At 42.7% G+C, this 21,054-nt stretch overlaps 1 protein-coding gene across 2 annotated transcripts in view; it reads right to left on the bottom strand.

Moving 5' to 3' along the window:
• The window catches only part of MTMR7 (myotubularin related protein 7), a 130,229-nt gene extending 114,560 nt beyond the window's left edge, over positions 1-15,669 (bottom strand). Inside the window, exon 1 of one of the 2 annotated variants that reach the window (XM_069573327.1) lies at positions 15,543-15,669. In XM_069573327.1, coding sequence (XP_069429428.1) covers positions 15,543-15,566 — 24 coding nt within the window. In that variant the 5' untranslated portion in view covers positions 15,567-15,669. The remainder of the gene's footprint in view (positions 1-15,542) is intronic. The other variant, XM_069573328.1, reaches the window with a different exon arrangement.
• Positions 15,670-21,054: the final 5,385 nt, after the last annotated feature.

Below are 21,054 nucleotides of genomic sequence, written 5' to 3'. Positions count from 1 at the left end.
TAAAGCCGACACAACTCCAACGGCAAATGGAGCAGATGACGTAAAAAATCTTTACGGTATATATAGAAACGGACCCCACAAACACACTGCAGAAGTTTAAGCTAAGGCAACAGAGAGATCTGCCCAACAATTTAAACACTGATGTTTATCACAGTTATTTGTTCTAGTGACAAAACGGAAGCAAATAAATATCAGATATTTTAAGGAATCAGTTCAGTTCAGTTCAGTCGCTTAGTTGTGTCCAGCTCTTTGCAACCCCATGAACCACAGCATGCCAGGCTTCCCTGTCCATCACCAACTCCCAGAGTTCACCCAAACCCATGTCCATTGAGTCAGGGATGCCATCCAGCCATCTCATCCTTTGTCGTCCCCTTCTCCTTCTGCCCCCAGTCCCTCCCAGCATCAGGGTTTTTTCCAATGAGTCAGCTCTTCCTATCAGGTGGCCAAAGTATTAGAATTTCAGCTTCAACATCAGTCCTTCCGATGAATATTCAGGGTTGATTTCCTTTAGGATGGACTGGTTGGATCTCCTTACAGTCCAAGGGATTCTTAAGAGTCTTCTCCAACACCACAATTCAAAAGCATCAATTCTTCGGCGCTCAGCTTTCTTTATAGTCCAGTTCTCACATCCATACATGGAAAAACCATAGCCTTGACTAGATGGACCTTTGCTGGCCAAGTAATGTCTCTGCTTTTTAATATGCTGTCTAGGTTGGTCATAACTTTCTTTCCAAGGAGAAAGTGTCTTTTAATTTCATGGCTGCAGTCACCATCTGCAGTGATTTTGAAGCCTAGAATAAACTTAGTTAAAAGCTGTAAAATGTCTGAAATGTTAATCTGCTTGCAACCTCACAAGTTAGTATCATCCATGGTATCAAGGATGCTGACAGAAGACACAAGACCCCAGGGTCAGGAACTTGGACTCCGTGACTCTCTCCAACCCAGAACACAGGGCCCCAGGCCTGTGCCAGGCGCCTACCCTCTCCCCTCGCCCCCTTCCCTTGCCCCCTCTCCAGTCTATAGGAAAAGAGTGCCCAGCACAGGCCTTGCACACAGCAGCTCCCAGATGAAGAACTCAGAGCCCAGAGCCGCCCACATGCCAATCTGGTAAGAGGGCTGCTAACAAGCCTGAGCAACCTCTGCCCCCGAGGAAAATATTGTCTTTCTTATCCCAGACAGCAAACAAATCTGCCCTTTGCCCAGGGGGGGAACTGTGTCTTTCTTCCAAGGTGGTTCACTACAAAATCACCCTTGAAAAAGATAACTTCAGAGCAAAAGTGCAGAAATGTTTAAGACCCATGGAGAAGTGATTGCCTTCTAACCCTAAACAACTTATAATGCCTCCACACAACGTGAGATCGTGTAGTGACGACAGATCAGTTTTCAGAAGAAAGTTTAATTAAGTAAGAAATGTATTTATGGTATGCTATTAGATGCAAAACACAGGTTCTCACTTTCCAAAATTACACACACACAAAAATAAAAGAGACCTAATTTTGTTTTATGTTGTTTTCCTATTTTTATACAAAGAAAAGTTATATGTATATAGCTTATAAAGTTTATATAAAGATAAGTTGCTCAGTCATGTCTGACTCTTTGCAACCCCATGGACTATACCGTTCATGGAATTCTCTAGGCCAGAACACTGGTGTGGGTAGCCTTTCCCTTCTCTCCAGGGGATCTTCCCAACCCAGAGATCAAACCCAGGTCTCCCACTTTGCAGGCAGATTCTCTACCAGCTGAGCTACAAGGGAATTCCAAGAATACTGGAGTGGGTAGCCTTCTCCAGGGGATATTCCTGACCCAGGAATCGAATTGGGGTCTCCTGCATTGCAGGAGGATTTTTTACCAACTGAGCTATCAAAGAAAAGGGCTTGCAATAGATACAAAGTTATCAGTGGTTCTTGGGTGTTGAGATTATGCACGGCTTTCATTTTCTTTCTGCTTTTTTGAACTAAATTTTCTGTATTACATTTTTAATCAGGAAAAAAAGGAGTTTTTTAAAAAAACATGGATATGACACCAAAAGGACAAGTGACAAAAGAAAAACTGGGTAAGGTTGACATCAAAATTCAAAACTTTTGCATTTTAAAAAAAAAGTGTAAGTCGCTCAGTCTTGTCCGACTCTGTGACCCCATGGACTGCAGCCCATCAGGTGCCTCTGTCCATGGAATTCTTCAGGAAAGAATACTGCAGTGGGTAGCCATTCCCTTCTCTAGGGGATCTTCCTGACCCAGGGATTGAACCTGGGTCTCCTCTATTAGCAGGCAGATTCTTTACCATCTGAACCACCAGGAAAGCCCTTGTGTTCAAACGACACCATCAAGACAGTGAAAAAAAAAACTGACAGACTGGGAGAAGACATGTGCAAGTCATACCTCTTACGGACTTACATCGGATTACTTATTATACGGATTACGGACTTATATCCATAATATATAAAGAAGTTTTGCCACTCAATAATTAAAAAGACAAATTACCCAATAAAAATGAATAAAGGATTTGAATAGACAGCTCTTCAAAGATACACAAATGGTCATTAAACACATGAAAATACGCTCAACACAATTAGTCATCAGGGAAATGCAAACCAAAGCCGTGATGATTACCACTTCACACCTCCTGGAATGAATAAAGGAGACTGACAATAACAAGCGCTGGCAGAGACGGGAAAAAGTTGGAACCTTCACACATTGTTGCTGGGATCTGATAATGGTGCAGTCACTTCCAGAAAACAGTTCAGCAGTTCCTCAAAACGTTAAAAAAGGATTGCCATATGAGAGCAGTTTCACTCAAAGGAGTTGAAATTCCACCTAAAATAAATAAAAACATATGCCCACACAAAAATTTCCACATAGGAGTTCATAGCAGCGTTACTTCTAATAGCAAAAAACAGGAATAGCACAAATGTCCAACACCTGAAAAACAAAACGTGATATACCCACAGAATGGAGAAAAAGAAATGACGCACTAGTTCATACGACAAGCTTGAATAAACCATCCTTAATACACTATGCTAAGTAAAAAGAGCAAGCCGCAAAGGACCACACACTGCATGATTCAACTTATATGAAATGTTCACAAAAGGGAAATACACAAAGACAGAAAGTACATTAATGATTGCCGGGGATAGCAGGGGCAAGGGAGAAAGGGAGAATGACTTTACGGTAAGGAGCTGCTTCTTAGAGTGATGACATGCTGTGGAATTAAGATAACTGTAATGGTTATGTAACTGTGAATGCACACCAAAAAAGCACAGAATTGCATACTTCAAAAGAGTAAATTTATAGTATGTAAATTCCATCTCAGCGATGGTGTGATCACTCACCTAGAGCCAGACCTCCTGGAATGTGAAGTCAAGTGGCCCTTAGGAAGCATCACTACGAACAAAGCTAGTGGAGGTGATGGAATTCCAGTAGAGCTATTTCAAATCCTGAAAGATGATGCTGTGAAAGTGCTGCACTCAATATGCCAGCAAATTTGGAAAACTCAGCAGTGGTCACAGGACTGGAAAAGGTCAGTTTTCTTCCAATCCCAAAGAAAGGCAATGTCAAAGAATGCTTAAACTACCGCACAGTTGCACTCATCTCGCATGCTAGTTGGAGAAGGAAATGGCAACCCACTCCAGTGTTCTTCCCTGGAGAATCTCAGGGATGGGGGAGCCTGGTGGCTGCCATCTGTGGGGTCACACAGAGTCAGACACGACTGAAGTGATTTAGCAGCAGCAGCACATGCTAGTAAAGTGATGCTTAAAATCCTCCAAGCCAGGCTTCAGCAATATGTGAACCGTGAACTTCCAGATGTTCAAACTGGTTTTAGAAAAGGCAGAGGAACCAGAGATCAAACTGCCAGCATCCACTGGATCATGGAAAAAGCAAGAGAGTTCCAGAAAAACATCTATTTCTGCTTCATTTGACAAAGACGAAAGCTTTTGACTGTGATGATCACAACAAACTGTGGAAAATTCTTCAAGAGATGGGAATACCAGACCACCTGACCTGCCTCCTGAAAAACCTGTATGCAGGTCAGGAAGCAACAGTGAGAACTGGACATGGAACAACAGACTGGTTGCAAACAGGAAAAGGAGTACGTCAAGGTTGTATATTGTCACCCTGCTTATTCAACTTCTATGCAGAGTACATCATGAGAAACGCTGAGCTCGAGGAAGCACAAGCTGGAATCAAGATTGCTGGGAGAAATATCAATAACCTCAGATATGCAAATGACACCACCCTTAAGGCAGAAAAGAGGAGAGTGAAAAAGTTGGCTTAAAGCTCAACATTCATAAAACTAAGATCATGGCATCTGGTCCCATCACATCATGGCAAATAGATGGGGAAACAGTGTCAGACTTTATTTTGGGGAGCTTCAAAATCACTGCAGATGGTAATTGCAGCCATGAAATTAAAAGACGCTTACTCCTTGGAAGGAAAGATATGACTAACCTAGACATCATATTAAAAAGCAGAGACATTACTTTGCCAACAAAGGTCTGTCTAGTCAAGGCTATAGTTTTTCCAGTGGTCATGCATGGATGTGACAATTGGACTGTGAAGAACACTGAATGCCGAAGAATTGATGCTTTTGAACTGTGGTGTTGGAGAAGACTCCTGCGAGTCCCTTGGATTGCAAGGAGATCCAACCAGTCCATTTTAAAGGAGATCAGTCCTGGGTGTTATTTGGAAGGAGTGACGCTAAAGCTGAAACTCCAATACTTTGGCCACCTCATGTGAAGAGTTGACTCATTGGAAAAGACTCTGATGCTGAGAGGGATTGGGGGCAGGAGGAGAAGGGGACGACAGAGAATGAGATGGTAGGATGGCATCACTGATTCAATGGACATGGATTTGGGTGGACTCTGGGAGTTGGTGATGGACAGGGAGGCCTGGTGTGCTGTGGTTCATGGGGTCGCAGAGAGTTGGACACCACTTAGCAACTAAACTGAACTGAAAGCATTAAACATTATACACACACAGACTATACATACACATAAAAGCAACAGTTATTCAAATGGTAGAAGATACAAATAGACAATTCAAAAAAGTAACAAAATGGTCAATAAACTTAATTTTGAAAAACATTTCAACTTATTAGAAATAAAAAAAAACTACATGCAATGAACTAAAGCAGCACTATCCCCCTTTAACAAATATTTTTACATAATAAAGCAATGGTACAGTGAGAGAGACACTGTACTCCATTTCTGAAACTTAATATAACGTTTTTGGAAAGTCATTAGGCAACACATATCGGCCATAAAATTGTTCATCTTCTGAGACACAGTAATTTCATCTAGGGCTCTATCCTGAGGGAGTAATCACATATGCAAATAATAAATAAGATATTCATCATTATATTATTGGAACAGCCTTATGGGGAAATGCTTAATGTGATAATGACATATCCATATGATAAAAGAAAATCACATAGTCTTCTAAAAGCACGTTTTCAAAGACCACAATAGGGTAAATAAAAACAGGCATAGTACAAAATTGAATTGAGAAATCCTTAATTTCTAAACAAGCAAATAAAAAATTTGAACATTCATACAAAGAAAAAAGTCAGAAGGAAATAAACTCAAATATTAACAGTGGCTAATTTCTATATTTTTCCTATTATGGAATCAAAAGGCAATACACTATTATCACCTGAAAATATTTTTTTTAATAACGATGAAAGAAGATATAACACTTGGTGCTGACAGTATGAGGATAGTGACTGGCACAAAGCCAGCCTCCTCATGATTCTATGAATCTCTATGACAGATCTCGCAAATGAGGTTGCTATTTTCAAATGGGGGTGTGGAATTCTGAATTATAAGCTGGTGGGTCTGACATTCATTCCAGGCAAGATTCTAAAATGGAATTTTGTATGAACCCAGAAAAGGAAATCATCAGTCAGCGCGAGGATTCACTCAATCACTCACAGACTACTTCATTTTTGTCTTTGATGAGCTATCTGGAGAGGTGACAGAGGGCAAGTTTATCAAACGGTAGCTGGCACCAAGCTGAGGGAACTAGTGTATCTGTTACCAGGACAGAGAGCTTGAGAGATGAAGGCAAAGTGACTTAAGCTACTAAGAAGTCACATCCGCCTAATTCAGTTTCTTTCTTGGATGAGATCACGGATGAAGTAATAGCAGAGGGCAAGGCTGTGGATGGTGCCTGGCTGAGAGGAATGGCACATGTGCATCAGAACCCCAAAGAATAGAGCTAGGGATTAAGCAACAAGGTAAATCCACTAAGGGGTGCGTGAGCGTGTGTAAGAAGTTAAATCCAGGGGGAGGCGGGGCAGTGGGCAAGAAGCTAAATCCATGGACTGTGGCCGTCCAGGCTCCTCTGTCCATAGGATTCTCCAGGCAAGAAAATTGGAATGGGTTGCCATGCCCTTCTCCAACGGATCTTCCTGACCCAGGGAACCCGCATCTCTTGAAATTCCTACATTGGCAGGCAGATTCTTCACCACTGAGCCACCTGGGAAGCCCTAAGTACAATGAGATAACACTTAACAAAGCAAAGTGTACAATACTATCACTCAAGGAAAAGGCAGGGAGACCCGACTCTGCAGCTCAATGTGTGGAGATAACTTCATGTTCCCTTCCACAGTCAGCTCCCCAGAAGGCCACTGAGCTGTGGCTGGATGGTATTTAAATTTGAAAAATAGTTAGCAAACTTTACTCCCCCTGAGTTCAACAAAACCGAGAGTAATCACATGTTTGTTAGTTTGTTTTAACTCATTGAGAAAGGAAACCAGGATATAAAAGAACTTAAAACCAAGTCACTGATTGGTTGCCAGAACAGGCAGTGAAAAGCCAACCACTCAGGTAGCAGGAAAGGGTTACAGAGGTGGCCAAAGGGCCATTTTCTGGAAGGAGGGTTGATGCAGTGGGGAACATCCCACAGGACAGAGCTAGACGCAATTACTAGAAACAACAGTGAGCCAGATAAAGCGAACTTCCTAATGTCTAGAGCTGTCCATGGTGGTCATGGATTGCCAAGGGACAGAGTGAGCTCTCAGCATCAGAAGTAGGAAGCTTGGGGTAGCCGGGTACTGGGCTCAGAAGAAATCCAAGCACCATTCTAGTCTATTCTCCCCTCAGATGCCTGAAACACCTTCGTGTCTCCACTGACAAGAGTCACCCTGACTCTGCATAAAACACCTGTCATCCACTAATTTCTGTAACAGGGATGTGTGTGCCCTAAGTCACTTCAGTCATGTCTGATTCTTTGCAACTTCATGGACTATAGCCTGCCAGGTTCCTCCATCCATGGGATTCTCCAGGCAAGAATACTGGAGTGGGTGCTCATGCCCTCCTTCAGGGGATCTTCCCGACCCAGGGATTGAACCCGCATCTCTTATGTCTCCTGCGTTGGCAGGTGGGTTCTTTACCACTGGCGCCATCCAGGAAGCCCCACAACAGGGATAATTGTGGGAAAGAACTTCTCTACATGGAGCCAAGATCTCCTCTGCAGTCCCTCCATTGCTGCTCTCTGGGACTACAAAGAGTTTCTCTAAACCCTGGGCCATATGAGAAGCCCTCCAATACTGAAAGATACCTCATTATTAGAATCCTTATGAAGACTGTTCCTACTGTCCTCATTCCACTCTGGGCAAATAATACACTGAGAAACCTGTACTAGGGGATTTCCTAGGGGCACAAAACCCAAATCCCTATGAGTGGATATAGTTTCAGCAAACCACACTCAAATGAATACTACATAATTATTAAAACAATATATAGGCAGATGACATTCAAATATAAAATAAGCATGCAAAATAATGGTGGGTAAAAAGGTCATTAAGAGAAAAAGCATACTACTTATGGTTATATAAAAAGGGCATATTATCACAAATTAGAAGTGAATTTGGAATGATGTGAGTATAACTTCATCTCATTAGGTTGTTTCTCTAAGAAACTGTTTAAATGTGTAACAAAAATCAATAATAATAAAAACAATAAAAAGTTATATTCTCCCAAGCGTTCACAGCAGTGCCATTCATAATAATCAGGGCCTTAGAAAGCATCACTATGAACAAAGCTAGTGGAGGTGCTGTTTCAAATCCTGAAAGATGATGCTATGAAAGTGCTGCACTCAATATGCCAGCCAATTTGGAAAACTCAGCAGTGGCCACAGGACTGGAAAAGGTCAGCTTTCATTCCAATTCCAAAGAAAGGCAATGCCAAAGAATGCTCAAACTACTGCACAATTGCACTCATCTCACACACTAGTAAAGTAATGCTCAAAATTCTCCAAGCCAGGCTTCAGCAATACGTGAACCGTGAACTCCCTGATGTTCAAGCTGGTTTTAAAAAAGGCAGAGGAACCAGAGATCAAATTGCCAATATCTGCTGGATCATGGAAAAAGCAAGGGAGTTCCAGAAAAACATCTATTTCTGCTTTCTTGACTATGCCAAAGCCTTTGACTGTGTGGATCACAATAAACTGTGGAAAATTCTGAAAGAGATGGGAATACCAGACCACCTGACCTGCCTCTTGAGAAACAAGTATGCAGGTCAGGAAGCAACAGACTGGTTCCAAATAGGAAAAGGAGTACGTCAAGCCTGTATATTGTCACCCTGCTTATTTAACTTCTATGCAGAGTACATCATGAGAAATGCTGGGCTGGAATAAACACAAGCTGAAATCCAGATTGCCGGGAGAAATATCAAAAACCTCAGCTATGCAGATGACACCACCCTTATGGCAGAAAGTGAAGAGGAACTAAAAAGCCTCTTGATGAAAGTGAAAGAGGAGAGGGAAAAAGTTGGCTTAAAGCGCAACATTCAGAAAACGAGGATCATGGCATCTGGTCCCATCAATTCATGGGAAACAGATGGGGAAACAGTAGAAACAGTGTCAGACTTTATTTTGGGGGGCTCCAAAATCACTGCAGATGGTGACTGCAGCCATGAAATTAAAAGATGCTTACTCCTTGAAAGAAAAGTTATGACCAACCTAGATAGTACATTCAAAAGCAGAGACATTACTTTGCCGACTAAGGTCCGCCTAGTCAAGGCTATGGTTTTTCCTGTGGTCATGTATGGATGTGAGAGTTGGACTGTGAAGAAGGCTGAGCGCCATAGAATTGATGCTTTTGAACTGTGGTGTTGGAAAAGACTCTTGAAGGTCCCTTGGAGTGCAAGGAGATCCAACCAGTCCATTCTGAAGGAGATTAACCCTGGGATTTCTTTGGAAGGAATGATGCTAAAGCTGAAGCTCCAGTACTTTGGACACCTCATGCGAAGAGTTGACTCATTGGAAAAGACTCTGATGCTGGGAGAGATTGGGGGCAGGACGAGAAAGGGGACGACCGAGGATGAGATGGCTGGATGGCATCATGGACTCGATGGACGTGAGTCTGAGTGAACTCCGGGAGATGTTGATGGACAGGGAGGCCTGGTGTGCTACAATTCAAGGGCTCGCAAAGAGTCGGACACAACTGAGCAACTGAACTGAACTGAACTGATGAAAGCATAAACAGAATGTAAATCCACAGAATGGAATATCATTCTGTAATAAAAAAGAATGAAGCACCAATATCTGCTATGAGTTGGATGAACCTAGACAGTGTCGGTCACTCAGTCATGTCTGACTCTTTGCCATCCCATGGACTTTAAAAGCCCGCCGATCTTCTCTCTCCATGGAATTCTCCAGGCAAGAATGCTGGAGTGGGTTGCCATTTCCCTCTCCAGGGGATCTTACTGACCCAAGGATTGAACTCAGTCTCCTGCACTGCAGGCAGATTCTGTATCATCGCAGCTACCAGGGAATGAGCACTGACTACTAACAGGTAATGGGTTTCTTTAGGGGCTGATGAAAATGTTCCTTATAAGATACTGGTGAGAGGAACTCTACAATGTAAATACACTAAAAACACTGAAATTTACACTTTGAAAAGGCTGAATGGGGAATCTTACGTTATTTTAATTCTGTCTCATTAAAACTATATATAATGACAAAATACATATCATTATATATATATGCTATCAATTTTATAAACTATATTGATACCCACAAGTACTTTATACTATTAGAAGACTGACAATATCATAGCTAGTCATGGGTACAATGCACAAGAGGCCTGGATTACTAAAGAAAAAACTAAAAACCAGAGGGCTGAAATTAAGAATTACTCATTCCTGTGCTTAGAGTCACTGAAACGTACAGTTAAATATGGTTAAAATAGTATGTTTTACATTATGTGACTTTTAACACAATAAAAAACATTTTAAAAAAAAGAATTACCCATTCTTTCTATTATCCAATTATTAATTTATTTACTGTGTGCTTACTTGGTCCCAGAAATTATTTTAGGTGCTGTGGATACAAGGGTGAATGAGATGTGACCCTCGCCTTCACAGGGCTCTTGGTCTAACAGAAGAGCTTGAGATGAATAATCACTTGCATAAATATAAAACTTGCATGTAACATGGGGCATAAGGTGAAAACCTGGGTTCCATGATAGAATATAACAGGCAGCCCTGATTTAGATGGAGAATGGGGCAACAGCCTCCTTGAGGAAATTACACTGAATCTGAAAGCAGGAAGATTGGAAACTTAGGCAAGTAAACAGTGGGGATAAGAGTATCCCCCAGGAGGAACAGCAGTGCGAAAGTCCTCAGGCAGAAAAAGAACCTGTCACAGGCGAGGAACCCACGAAGGCCAGCTGCAGTCAGAGGAAGGTAAGCAAGAAGACGACTGTCACAGAACCAGGATGGCAAGGAAGCAGACGTCCATCCAGGCAGGCCTTTCGGGGATTCTTGCTCCCTAACCTGGGTACAAAGGGAAGGAATCTGAGAATTCCAGCAGGGAAGTAACATAACCAATCTGTGTCATAAAAGCATCACCCGACTCCCTCTGTGGAGGCGGGACTGGAGAAAAGCAAAGAGGAACTTGGGAGACCAGCTAGGAGGCTCTGAGGGTAATGGGGGTGGAAAGGAAGAGAAGGCATTTTCAAGGTCAGTTTGGAGCTATGGAGGTCATCGTGTATTCTATTTCACAACTCAAATGTACACATGTGGGGGGAAAATGTCTTCTGGAAAGGACAAAGCACAAAAAGTAGAGATTACTTTGCCAGAATCCCAGCTAGACTCATTAGCACCTATCCAATACTAAAACCCCACACCCTACAGAACACTTCAAACTACTTCTGAAAGCCCAGAAGGTTTTCTATAGAACTAACACTTGAACCCAAATTATCCCTAAGCTTCTTGCAAGGTTTTTTCCTTACCAGCGAGTATTCAGAGTGTCAAAGAAAGCCTGACAGTGAAGTAGAAACAAAAAGTTCACTGTGATGAATACAGGTAATGCTTGATGTCCTCACTTCAACCCAACTGCAAACTAGCTCAACCTTGGAACATTTTTTCTTTCTGATACAGGAACCATTCTGGGAGAAGAACACCCTGTCTAGCATATGCTCTATTAAAGGCTTCAGTTAAACACACACACACACCAAGAGAGAAAAATGTGCAAAGCATTCCAGATTATTCATGGGCATCTGTCTCCTTACACTGCACTCCAGAGACTGAAGTGGAGCACACAGGCTGTGATGGATATCATGCAGCTTGCAGAGTCAATGAATGACTTTCATTATAATAGGAAAACAACTGCACATTATACATGCATTTCCTCTCCTCTTAAAATAAACCCCTGCTACCCACATGGTAAACACACGTCAAACCTACAGACAAACTTCATGTATACGCCTCACAAATCATCTAACACATGAAATCATACAATATAAGGCAAGATACCTATTCAACACCCCCAGAATATAATGGAAGCCAAAAACAAAGATGACTATGACCGTCAATAATTATGCATTCTCAATACAAACTCTTAAGTAATATTCTCTCCTTTTTCATTTACATTGTGAAAATTAGTTTTGTACTTAAAAATGTAAAATCGGGGCTTCCCTGATGGCTCAGTGGTGAAGAGTCTGCCTGCCAATGCGGGAGTCATGGGTTCGAGCCCTGGTCCTGGAAGAACCCACATGCCACGGAGAAACCAAGCGCATGCCCCATAACTACTGAGCCTGTGCTCTAGAGCCTGGGAGTTGCAACTACTAATGCCCATGTGCCCTAGAGCCCGTGCTTTGCAACAAGAGAAGCCACCGCAATGAGAAGCCTGCACACTGCGACCAGAGAGTGGCCCCTGCTCACTGCAGCTGGAGAAAAGACCATGCAGCAGTGAAGACCCAGCACAGCCAAGATAAATATTTTCTAAATGTAAAATGAAGTTTTCAAAACTATGCAGTCACTATGTTGTGTAACAGGAACTAACACAGGCATGTTGTTCAGTTCAGTTCAGCCGCTCAGTCATGTCCGACTCCTTGCGACCCCATGAATCGCAGCACACCAGGCCTCCCTGTCCATCACCAACTCCCGGAGTTTACCCAAACTCACGTCCATCGAGTCAGTGATGCCATCCAGCCATCTCATCCTCTGTCGTCCCCTTCTCCTCTGGCCCCCAATCCCTCCCAGTATCAGAGTCTTTTTACCTGCACCTCAAAACAAACAATCTCATAGAAAAAGAGATCCAATCTGTGACTATGGGAAGGGGGGTGGCTGGGAAAAGACGGTCAAAAAGTACAAACTTCCAGTTATAAGTAACTACTAGGGATGGAAAGTACAACATGATAAATATAATTTATACTGCTATATGTTATACATGAAAGTTAAGATGATAAATTCTATGAGTTCTCATCACAAGGTTTTTTTCTATTTCTTTAATTTTCTCTCTATACGATGATGGGTGGTCATTAACTTATTGTAGTAAGCATTTTATGATGTATATAAGTTGAATCATTACACCGTACACCTTATACAGCACCATATGTACATTCTATCTCAATAAAACTAGAAGAAAAAGAAACTAAAGACAAATTTTTAAATTGTTTTTAAAATGTAAAATAAAATTATATTGTTTAACCTCAGGGAATGGTGTCATCATTTCTATCTTTATCGCTGTTAAGGCCTTTGGCATCTTTGAAGTTGTAATGATATATTACAACACATCATACGTACACAACTGCCTGCCAGCATCTCCAATGCTTCTGGTCTTCTTTGGCATCTTGCGTGTTAAGACTCAGCTCTTTGAAGAAGGCTTCCCTCACCCTTTATGGTAGAGTGGACCCTCTATCCACTGACATCTCTGCCCACTTTCCTGTGTACACATTTCTCTCTAGATTTACAGCTGCCTCAACAGACTTTATTTTCTTGGGCTCCAAAATCACTGCAGATGGTGATTGCAGCCATGAAATTAAAAGATGCTTGCTCCGTGGAAGAAAAGCTATGACCAATTTAGATAGCATATTAAAAAGCAGAGACATTACTTTGCCAACAAAGGTCCGTCTAGTCAAGGCTATGATTTTTCCAGTAGTCATGTACAGATGTGCGAGTTGGGCCATAAGAAAGCTGAGCGCAGAAGAATTGATGCTTTCAAGCTGTGGTGTTAGAGAACTCTTGAGACTCCCTTGGACTGCAAGGAGATCCAACCAGTCAATCCTAAAGGAAATCAGCCCTGAATATTCATTGGAAGGACTGATGCTGAAGCTGAGACTCCAATACTGTAGCCACCTGATGTGAAGAACCAACTCATTAGAAACAACCCGATGCTGGGAAGGATCGAAAGCAGGAGGAGAAGGGGATGACAGAGGACAAGATGGTTGGATGGAGCCTGGCGTGCTGCAGTCCGTGGGGTCACCAAGAGTTGGATACGACTGAGTGAATGAACAACAACCCTTCAGACCAGGGCCTCCCAGGACACAACACAGAACCTATCACAGGAAAGGTTCTCAAACACCTGTGGCATGACTTAAATAAACAGACTGATCTACCCAACCTCTAACTTTTAATTTTTTCCACCTAAATGTTAATGACTCTCAATGACATTTCAGACAACTGCCCATTACAACCACCTCCTCCTCAACCACCATCTCCTTCTGTTTCCTGACAGGTGATTTCTGGTTTGAAGTACTACACTGCTTACGGCGTGTTTATGAAAACTAGTTTGAGGAACAAAGTGACGATATTGCTTGCTGTTCAGGTTTGCACACATGGTTTTATAAACAATGGGTCTGAATAGATTAGAAAAGGCCTTGACTCCCAAAATTCACATTCCATAGGGGAAAAAAAAAGCACCTGATATCATGTCACCCTATTACTATTAACATTCACATTAGACATCATTTTTATCAAGAGCTCCCTTCATCATGAAAAAATAAAAAGGATGCCCTTGGAAAGGGCAGAGAGTCCATGAGCTAAATTCCTCACTCCAGAATAAATTATTTAGCACCACTTAAACCCTGAAAGCTTTGAGCCACCTATTTTGTGGTTTATGGCACTCTCCTTTAAGTTTACAATTTCCCGACTGTGATGCAACAATTTAATTGCGCAGTGCAAAATCAATACAACTGAATTTTACTGCTGGAATTGACATCATGTAGCGAACAAAAAGATTTTATTCTTCCACTGACATGAGACAATTGTAAAAACTGCTTTTATAAAGAGGCACTTAGGAACCACTCCAAAATTTAGGAATTAATTTTTCCTCCTGGACTTACTTCAGAGCAATGGCCCCGTGTCATCATTAGGAGCCCTGGGGCCTCCTACGTCCCGCCCGCTCAGTGCTAGCTTTGACTTCGCGGTCAAGGGCCTAGGTTTTGAAGCGATCAATATGGCAAGGCAAGGCGCTGTAGAGGCAGTAACAAGAGACAGGCAATTGGCTGCTGAAACAGGTTTTGTCACTAGTTAAGCGTTTTTATCGGGAATTCGTTCACCTTTTTCGCTCTAAATTATATCACTAGTACAACTATGAGTAGGAAGGTTTGGTGCAGGGGTCAATTTAACTGGAAGGACCTGGTACCAGTTGCTTTCGTTGAGTTGGTAAGAGCTGGTGTTGTTCAAAGCACAGCAGAGGACGATCTGTAAGTTGCAACCCACTGGAAAACGCAAGAAGACGGAAGGACAGATAATTCATTTAGACTAGAGCGAACACTGATCGTCTACTCGGCCCAAGGTCCACTGCAGTTGATAGATAGCCTGAAGACGCAGAAGCAGAAGGGCGGGTTGCGCGGGTCTCAAGCCTTAGATTCAACAAGCTTCCCGAGTACCTTCAAACGCACCTGCACCTAACTCACTTCCCTGCACCTGTCATTAGGAAGGCTCGTTTCTCTTTCCACTGCTCAGAGCAACCAACAGGGAAAAAAGAAAAGGTTTTTTTTTAAGCAGTGCTAGACCAGAAGGGAGCGTTTATCAGCCTATCAGCAGCCCCATTACTCAACAGACAATTAGGGTTCCCTCCATCCAGCCCTCAGTCCACCGCGCACCCCCCAAGGACAAGAGGTTAGATCCGGCGGCAGCCAAGGCCAGGCCTGGGCCGCAGCTCCAGGGAGCCCAGCCTCCCGGCGAAGCGGGAGATGCTCGGGCGCTGCCTCCTGCCACACTCGCTAGCGGTGCGGATTCGGCCTGCGCCGGGGCGGGGAAGCCGGGCCTCCCGCCCGCTCAGCATCCCTCGTCCGCCCGCACCCGTGGCACCCACCTTGGGCGTGCGGATGTGCTCCATGGTGGGACCGAGTCCGCAGGTCCTGGGCGGGCGCGGCCTCCAGCACCTGCGCGCGTCCGCAGAGCGGCGGTAGGGGTGCGGGGAGGGGGCTTCGCGCCCGGGAGGGGGCGGGCCGCGGACTGGCTCCGCCCCCAGGTGCGGCGGCGCCCGCGCGAGCTGGCGTGCGGGGCTCCGGGCGCCCGCGCGGCCCTAGAGCGCGCGGCTCTGGCTTCAGCCACCTGCGCCGCCCGCCGCCGCCTCGGCGCCCCTGGCCAGGCTGGGGTCGCGGGAGCCAGCGCCGCTCGCTTCCCCCGAAGAAGGCCAGCCGGCGTAGGCCTGTGGGGGTCACTGTTCCCCGAGACACAATGAGGGCCTTGTGTCGGGTGTGGCCTCTTGGAGGACAGAAGGGGCCAGGCGCTGCTCCACACCGCCCGTCGGCTTCCTTCCATAGCGTCCCGGCATAGGTGGGACTTCAGGGTGGGCCAGGGAAAAACGCTGCCACGAGCACTCCAGATGCAGTGTGGCCTGGTGGGCTCTGTTTCAGCACAGCCCAGCCGGCAAGGCACTAGGGACGAAGCTGGAAATGTAGCCACAGTGTTAGCGCCCTAGAACACGCTGTTAACTCAGGCATCTCACATCAACCTGTGACTTCACTGTTGGAAGTGATGCTTTCCCCTGGCACTAAATTGGGTTCTCATTTGCCATCCTCACTTAGCTCTAAAGGAACTGAAAGATACAGACACAAAGCATCCATTATATAAGGGCTTCCCAGGTGGCTCAGTGGTGAAGAATCCCGCTGCTGATGCAGGAGACGCGGGCTGGATTCCTGCATCAAGAAGATCCCCTGGAGAAGGAAATGGCAACCCACTTTAGTATTCTTGCCTGGAAAATGCCATGGACTCTGGCGCCTGGCAGGCTATATATAGTCCCCTAGGGTCTCAAAGAATCTGACAGGGCTGAGCACGTGCACACACACACCCCGCATTCATTACAAGGTATTATTTTTTCATTTATGAATTTGGAAAAGTCAAAGAGAAGAAATGTGCCCCCTGCCTTTTTTTCCTTGCAAACTTGTGTGTAAAGTTTCACCATAACTAATATTTCACAAAACTGTTCATAGTTCTTAGAATAATATCTATCCAATTTTTTTTCTAGCTCCTACTCATCTCCCTTTCTACCTGGCTTGTAAATTTTTTAGCTAGAGACATTGATTGTTTATCTCTTTTTTTGTCCAGTACATCCTAGGCACATTGCATTGCAACCTTCCAAATAAATGTTTACTTAATCAATACGATGTTGCACCTGTTTTTAAACTTCCAGATCCTCTTCACATACCTTTTATCATTTCATCCTCCTCCCACTCTGGGAGGCAATAAGAACAAGTTCAGTAAACTGATGTTTGCATATGGCAAAACTGACCCAGGGTATAACTTCTTATTACAAGAACAACAAGAATAGTGTCAGGAGCTCTCTGGTTTCCATTCAGCCTCTGACTTTGGGCTCCTCATTTATGAAATGAGAAAGTCACAAGCTTACATAATCTCAAAGGTAGCTTCCATCTCAGAATTCTATCAGTGCTAGGAATTCTATGTCCATTCTGAGGGGATACATTCTGAAAGAGATAATAACCTTGGAATTATGTGATTTCAGGGTTTTTCTGTGTCTTATAGTGATGAATTTTTGCAAAGAAGTCTTTTGGACCTTACATATTAGCATAGTTGTTTTAAAGCACCCAAAACATAAATTGGTGAGTAGAAAGATATAAATCTGAAAAATATAAATAGCCTAGTGCTAAGAAAAATTTCCAGGTTGGCTCACAAAAACAGCTGCTATTCATCATAGCTATAAAATCAGCATTTGGTGAAAAATGAGTCAAGAATAGCATTCCATTTATTAGGATAAGTTAACATAGAATAGGCTAGAAATAAAAATAAGGAAAGAAATCTCAATAAATAAGTAAACATTTGGGTTTGATCTAATAGTTCCCTGAAGAATCCTCTTTGACTTGACCCCCAGCCCCAATCGCTATCTGGCTTATTGGATCACAAGCTGTGTTAACCCCAGTCAGCCACACTGCACTTTCTGATGCTTAAACTGCCTCCTACCCCATGTTTCACTGATTCTCTGAACCACCAGCCCGTGGGGCAGAAGAAATTGAACAAAGCAGCAAGAGTTGGAGGGCAGTGGCGAGTGAGAGAAGAGACTACATCATTGAAGTGGCTGACTATGTTGATCTGAGCTAGGGCAGAAAGTGAAACCAGCCATTCATTTGGTTAAGAAACACTGATATGAACTGACTGATGGTCATGCACAAGGTACCAAGGCAGAAGCTGGGAAATTGAAGGGAGACCCAGAGGAGGAAGATAGGAAGTTCCACAGCAGTGATAAGGGTAACATCAAGGAGGTGAAAAGTAGACCGATAAGATGGCAGCAGAGCCTGTGGAAATGCCAAAAGTAGCCTCAAGGGAGACTGATCCACTTCCTACATTTGTCATATTAATTATACAGAAAATAACAAGTGAACCCAGGGTCATATTCTTAATTCCTCAAGTATGATACTGGTGTGTTTGTGATGAACCACAGGCCATTTGGATTAACGTTGCCTCTCTGTGTCTTGACAGAATTGAAGACCTCAATGGTATTGTGTATTACCAAACTTCTCCTGGAGAACTTCTTTAGAAGTTTTTATCACACAGATATTCTAGTTGCAGATAATACTGCTATTGGAATTTTTAAATCCAAACTTGATATTCACTGGGAACTTTCCGAAAATGCTGTGATCTTCAGCGACCCGAGGAGATTTGGAGACATATCAAACACTTGGAAGACGTTTTCCGGAATTCTTATATTTCTCCTGAGGCAGCTAAAACTTCTGATTTGGAGTGAAGCCAAGAGCTCTTTCCTCAGGAGGGTAGTATTGCTAATGATTACAAACTCAGGAAAATCCTATTCCACACTAATAAGCCCCAGCTGTCCATGAGGATCTGAGTAGAGGAGGGCACCCATCTCTGTAGAAGCCAAGTCTTAGCTCGAAGCAGGCTAGATACCCAGTAGGATCAAGTGAGAGCTACATTTGGGGTTCTGCAAAGAAACAGCATCCTCACTTCCAGGATTTTTATAAAGTCGTTGATGCCAAATACCGATGTCTTCTTTGCCCTTGCTCTATGCCAGATATAGAAAACAAGCGGTCTGTGGATTGCAGGCAGCTCTGCCCTTTTTCTAGGAACCAAAGGGGAACCTCTGGGCCAGCATAGAAGGAGTGCTAACTCTGTGAACAGGCAAGGTTTTAAAGTAGAATGTTGGGCCCAGAACCACCGTGCTCCCCTGACATCAAGCCCTGATGCTAAGATATACTTTTCATTTTGATCCCATTTTCATCTATAATAAGTTTCCCTCTCTCTCTTTAGATGGAGTTAGATACATGTGTGGGGCAGGTTGATAATCATCGCAGGCTCCCTAGTCATCAGACTTTTGCAAGTATCTATGCACGGTTCAAATTTTTGTAAATTCAGTAGGTTCATCAGCTTCTATGAAAGTATTTGTAGTAATTCCAACAGCCCTATGGGGCCAGGATTCTTTCTGCCTGCCAACAATCTGGAAGCTTCTGAGCCCCAGCTCCAGTTCACTCAAGACTTCCATGACACATTTTGATTAGTGAAACAGAACATTAGAAACATTAGAGATCAAAAATAAATAGAATTTTTAAATAAAATGTGGTGTAGCTCTATATGAAATACTATATGAGCTTGAAAGCTTTTTCCCAAAGGATATTTAATGACATAGAAAGATGCTCATAACAAAATTTTAAGCTGAAAAGCCAGATACTAAACTGTATATACAGTGTGATCTGAGTTGTTTTTCAAAACGAGTGTGTATGAATGGATAACCCACAAGGACCTACTGTACAGCACAGGGGACTCTGCTCAGTGGTATGTGGCAGCCTGGATGGGAGGGGGGTTTGGGGAGAATGGATGCATGTATATGTATGGCCGAGTCCCATTGCAGTCCACCTGAAACCATTACAACCTTGTTAATTGGCTATCCTCAAATATAAAATAAAAAGTTTAAAACAAAAAATCTGAGATCCTAAATGACCATGTGGAGGAGACCTTCCTGACATCCTGAAGCACTTGAATCAGGAATTTTATGTACCAGATTTAAAAATCTTTGTTGTTTTTAATAGCAAAAAAAAAAAAAGTTCAAAAAAAATGAGTCCATGAGTATGTGTGAAAGTAATAAGAAAAAGTACAGGCATAACAATTACATCTGGATGGCGGATTTGTGGGAGATTATAATTTTGGTTTTTTATAGTTTACAAATATTTATTTTACATATTTTAACAATTGCAAAGAATGTGTCCTTTAAAAGGTCATTTCAAATAAAAACAAGTAATAATCAATAAGCATGTCAGTGTCAAGAGTCAAAGCAAATTTTTTTTGTGGAGAAAAGTTTAGTTTTTTTTTTAACTACTGAAGAGTAGTGTACTACTCTTTTAAGTGTGTACTTCCTAAAATTGCAAGTCAAATGTAATCTCCCTGAAAAGTAATCATTTTTCAAGCATAAAATTGGGCTTATTTTCCATGAGGAAACAATAAAAACAATATCCCGAATGTGCATCAATAACTGGAAAAAGAAAAGAGGAGGGCACTCCCTCTTGAGCTGTCAGGATTTTGGCAACAATATTTTTACAACCAAATAAAAAAAAAAACACCCAAAGATTTTTCTATGAAGTATAATCCAGCTTTGAGGAAGGTTCTGTGGTGCTTCAAAGCCAATGTTCTATAAAAATTATTTAATTGATCTTTAACTTTTAGTAAAAATTTGAGATGCGTCTTTGGTGTTTGGGTCATACATAATTAATAAAACCTTATCTTAATCCCCCTCTTTTTAAAATTTAGATGCAGATACTAAATACTGACAAAATGCATATAAGCACAGATCTTGTAGCCAGGGTAATTTGAGACTTTTAATAAACAGATAAGAGTTGTTCTTGAGGAGATAATGAGTAATTTTGCATGCTGGCCCTGCAAGGAAATTTTTCTATCTCTTCTTTGGCAGAAAGAATATTTTTGTAAAGAAAAATGGTAAACAAGATTCATGCGAGATGGTGAACTAACAAGGATCTGACCTGGATCTAACTTGCTGAGCAGCACCCATGTTTGCTTTCAGATTCGGCGTATGTGATTGGCTGTCTTGCCATTGTAAAGACTTGCTTCAAGAGCTTGAACAGAGCAGACAGAGGAACCTGATCAGCTGTCCATAAAACCGATCATGTTTATTTTCGATATTTCGTTCCTGACCACTTGGTCACTTTTCAGAGTCTGCGTGAATAATCACCAACTTATGAATGAATGATAGTCCAAAAATCGCACTGTAAGAAGTTGTTTAGTGCTCAGATTTCACACATGATGATAACTTTTCTGGGTCATTCCTCAGAAGGTTCTGTAAACAATGGTACTAATCATCCTACTACTTACACTGTATTGCAGTAGTCTCCAACCTTTTTAGC

Source organism: Ovis canadensis, chromosome 26, assembly GCF_042477335.2.
Source record: "Ovis canadensis isolate MfBH-ARS-UI-01 breed Bighorn chromosome 26, ARS-UI_OviCan_v2, whole genome shotgun sequence".
NCBI lineage: Eukaryota > Metazoa > Chordata > Mammalia > Artiodactyla > Bovidae > Ovis > Ovis canadensis.
This window is presented reverse-complemented; position numbering and strand designations above follow the sequence as displayed.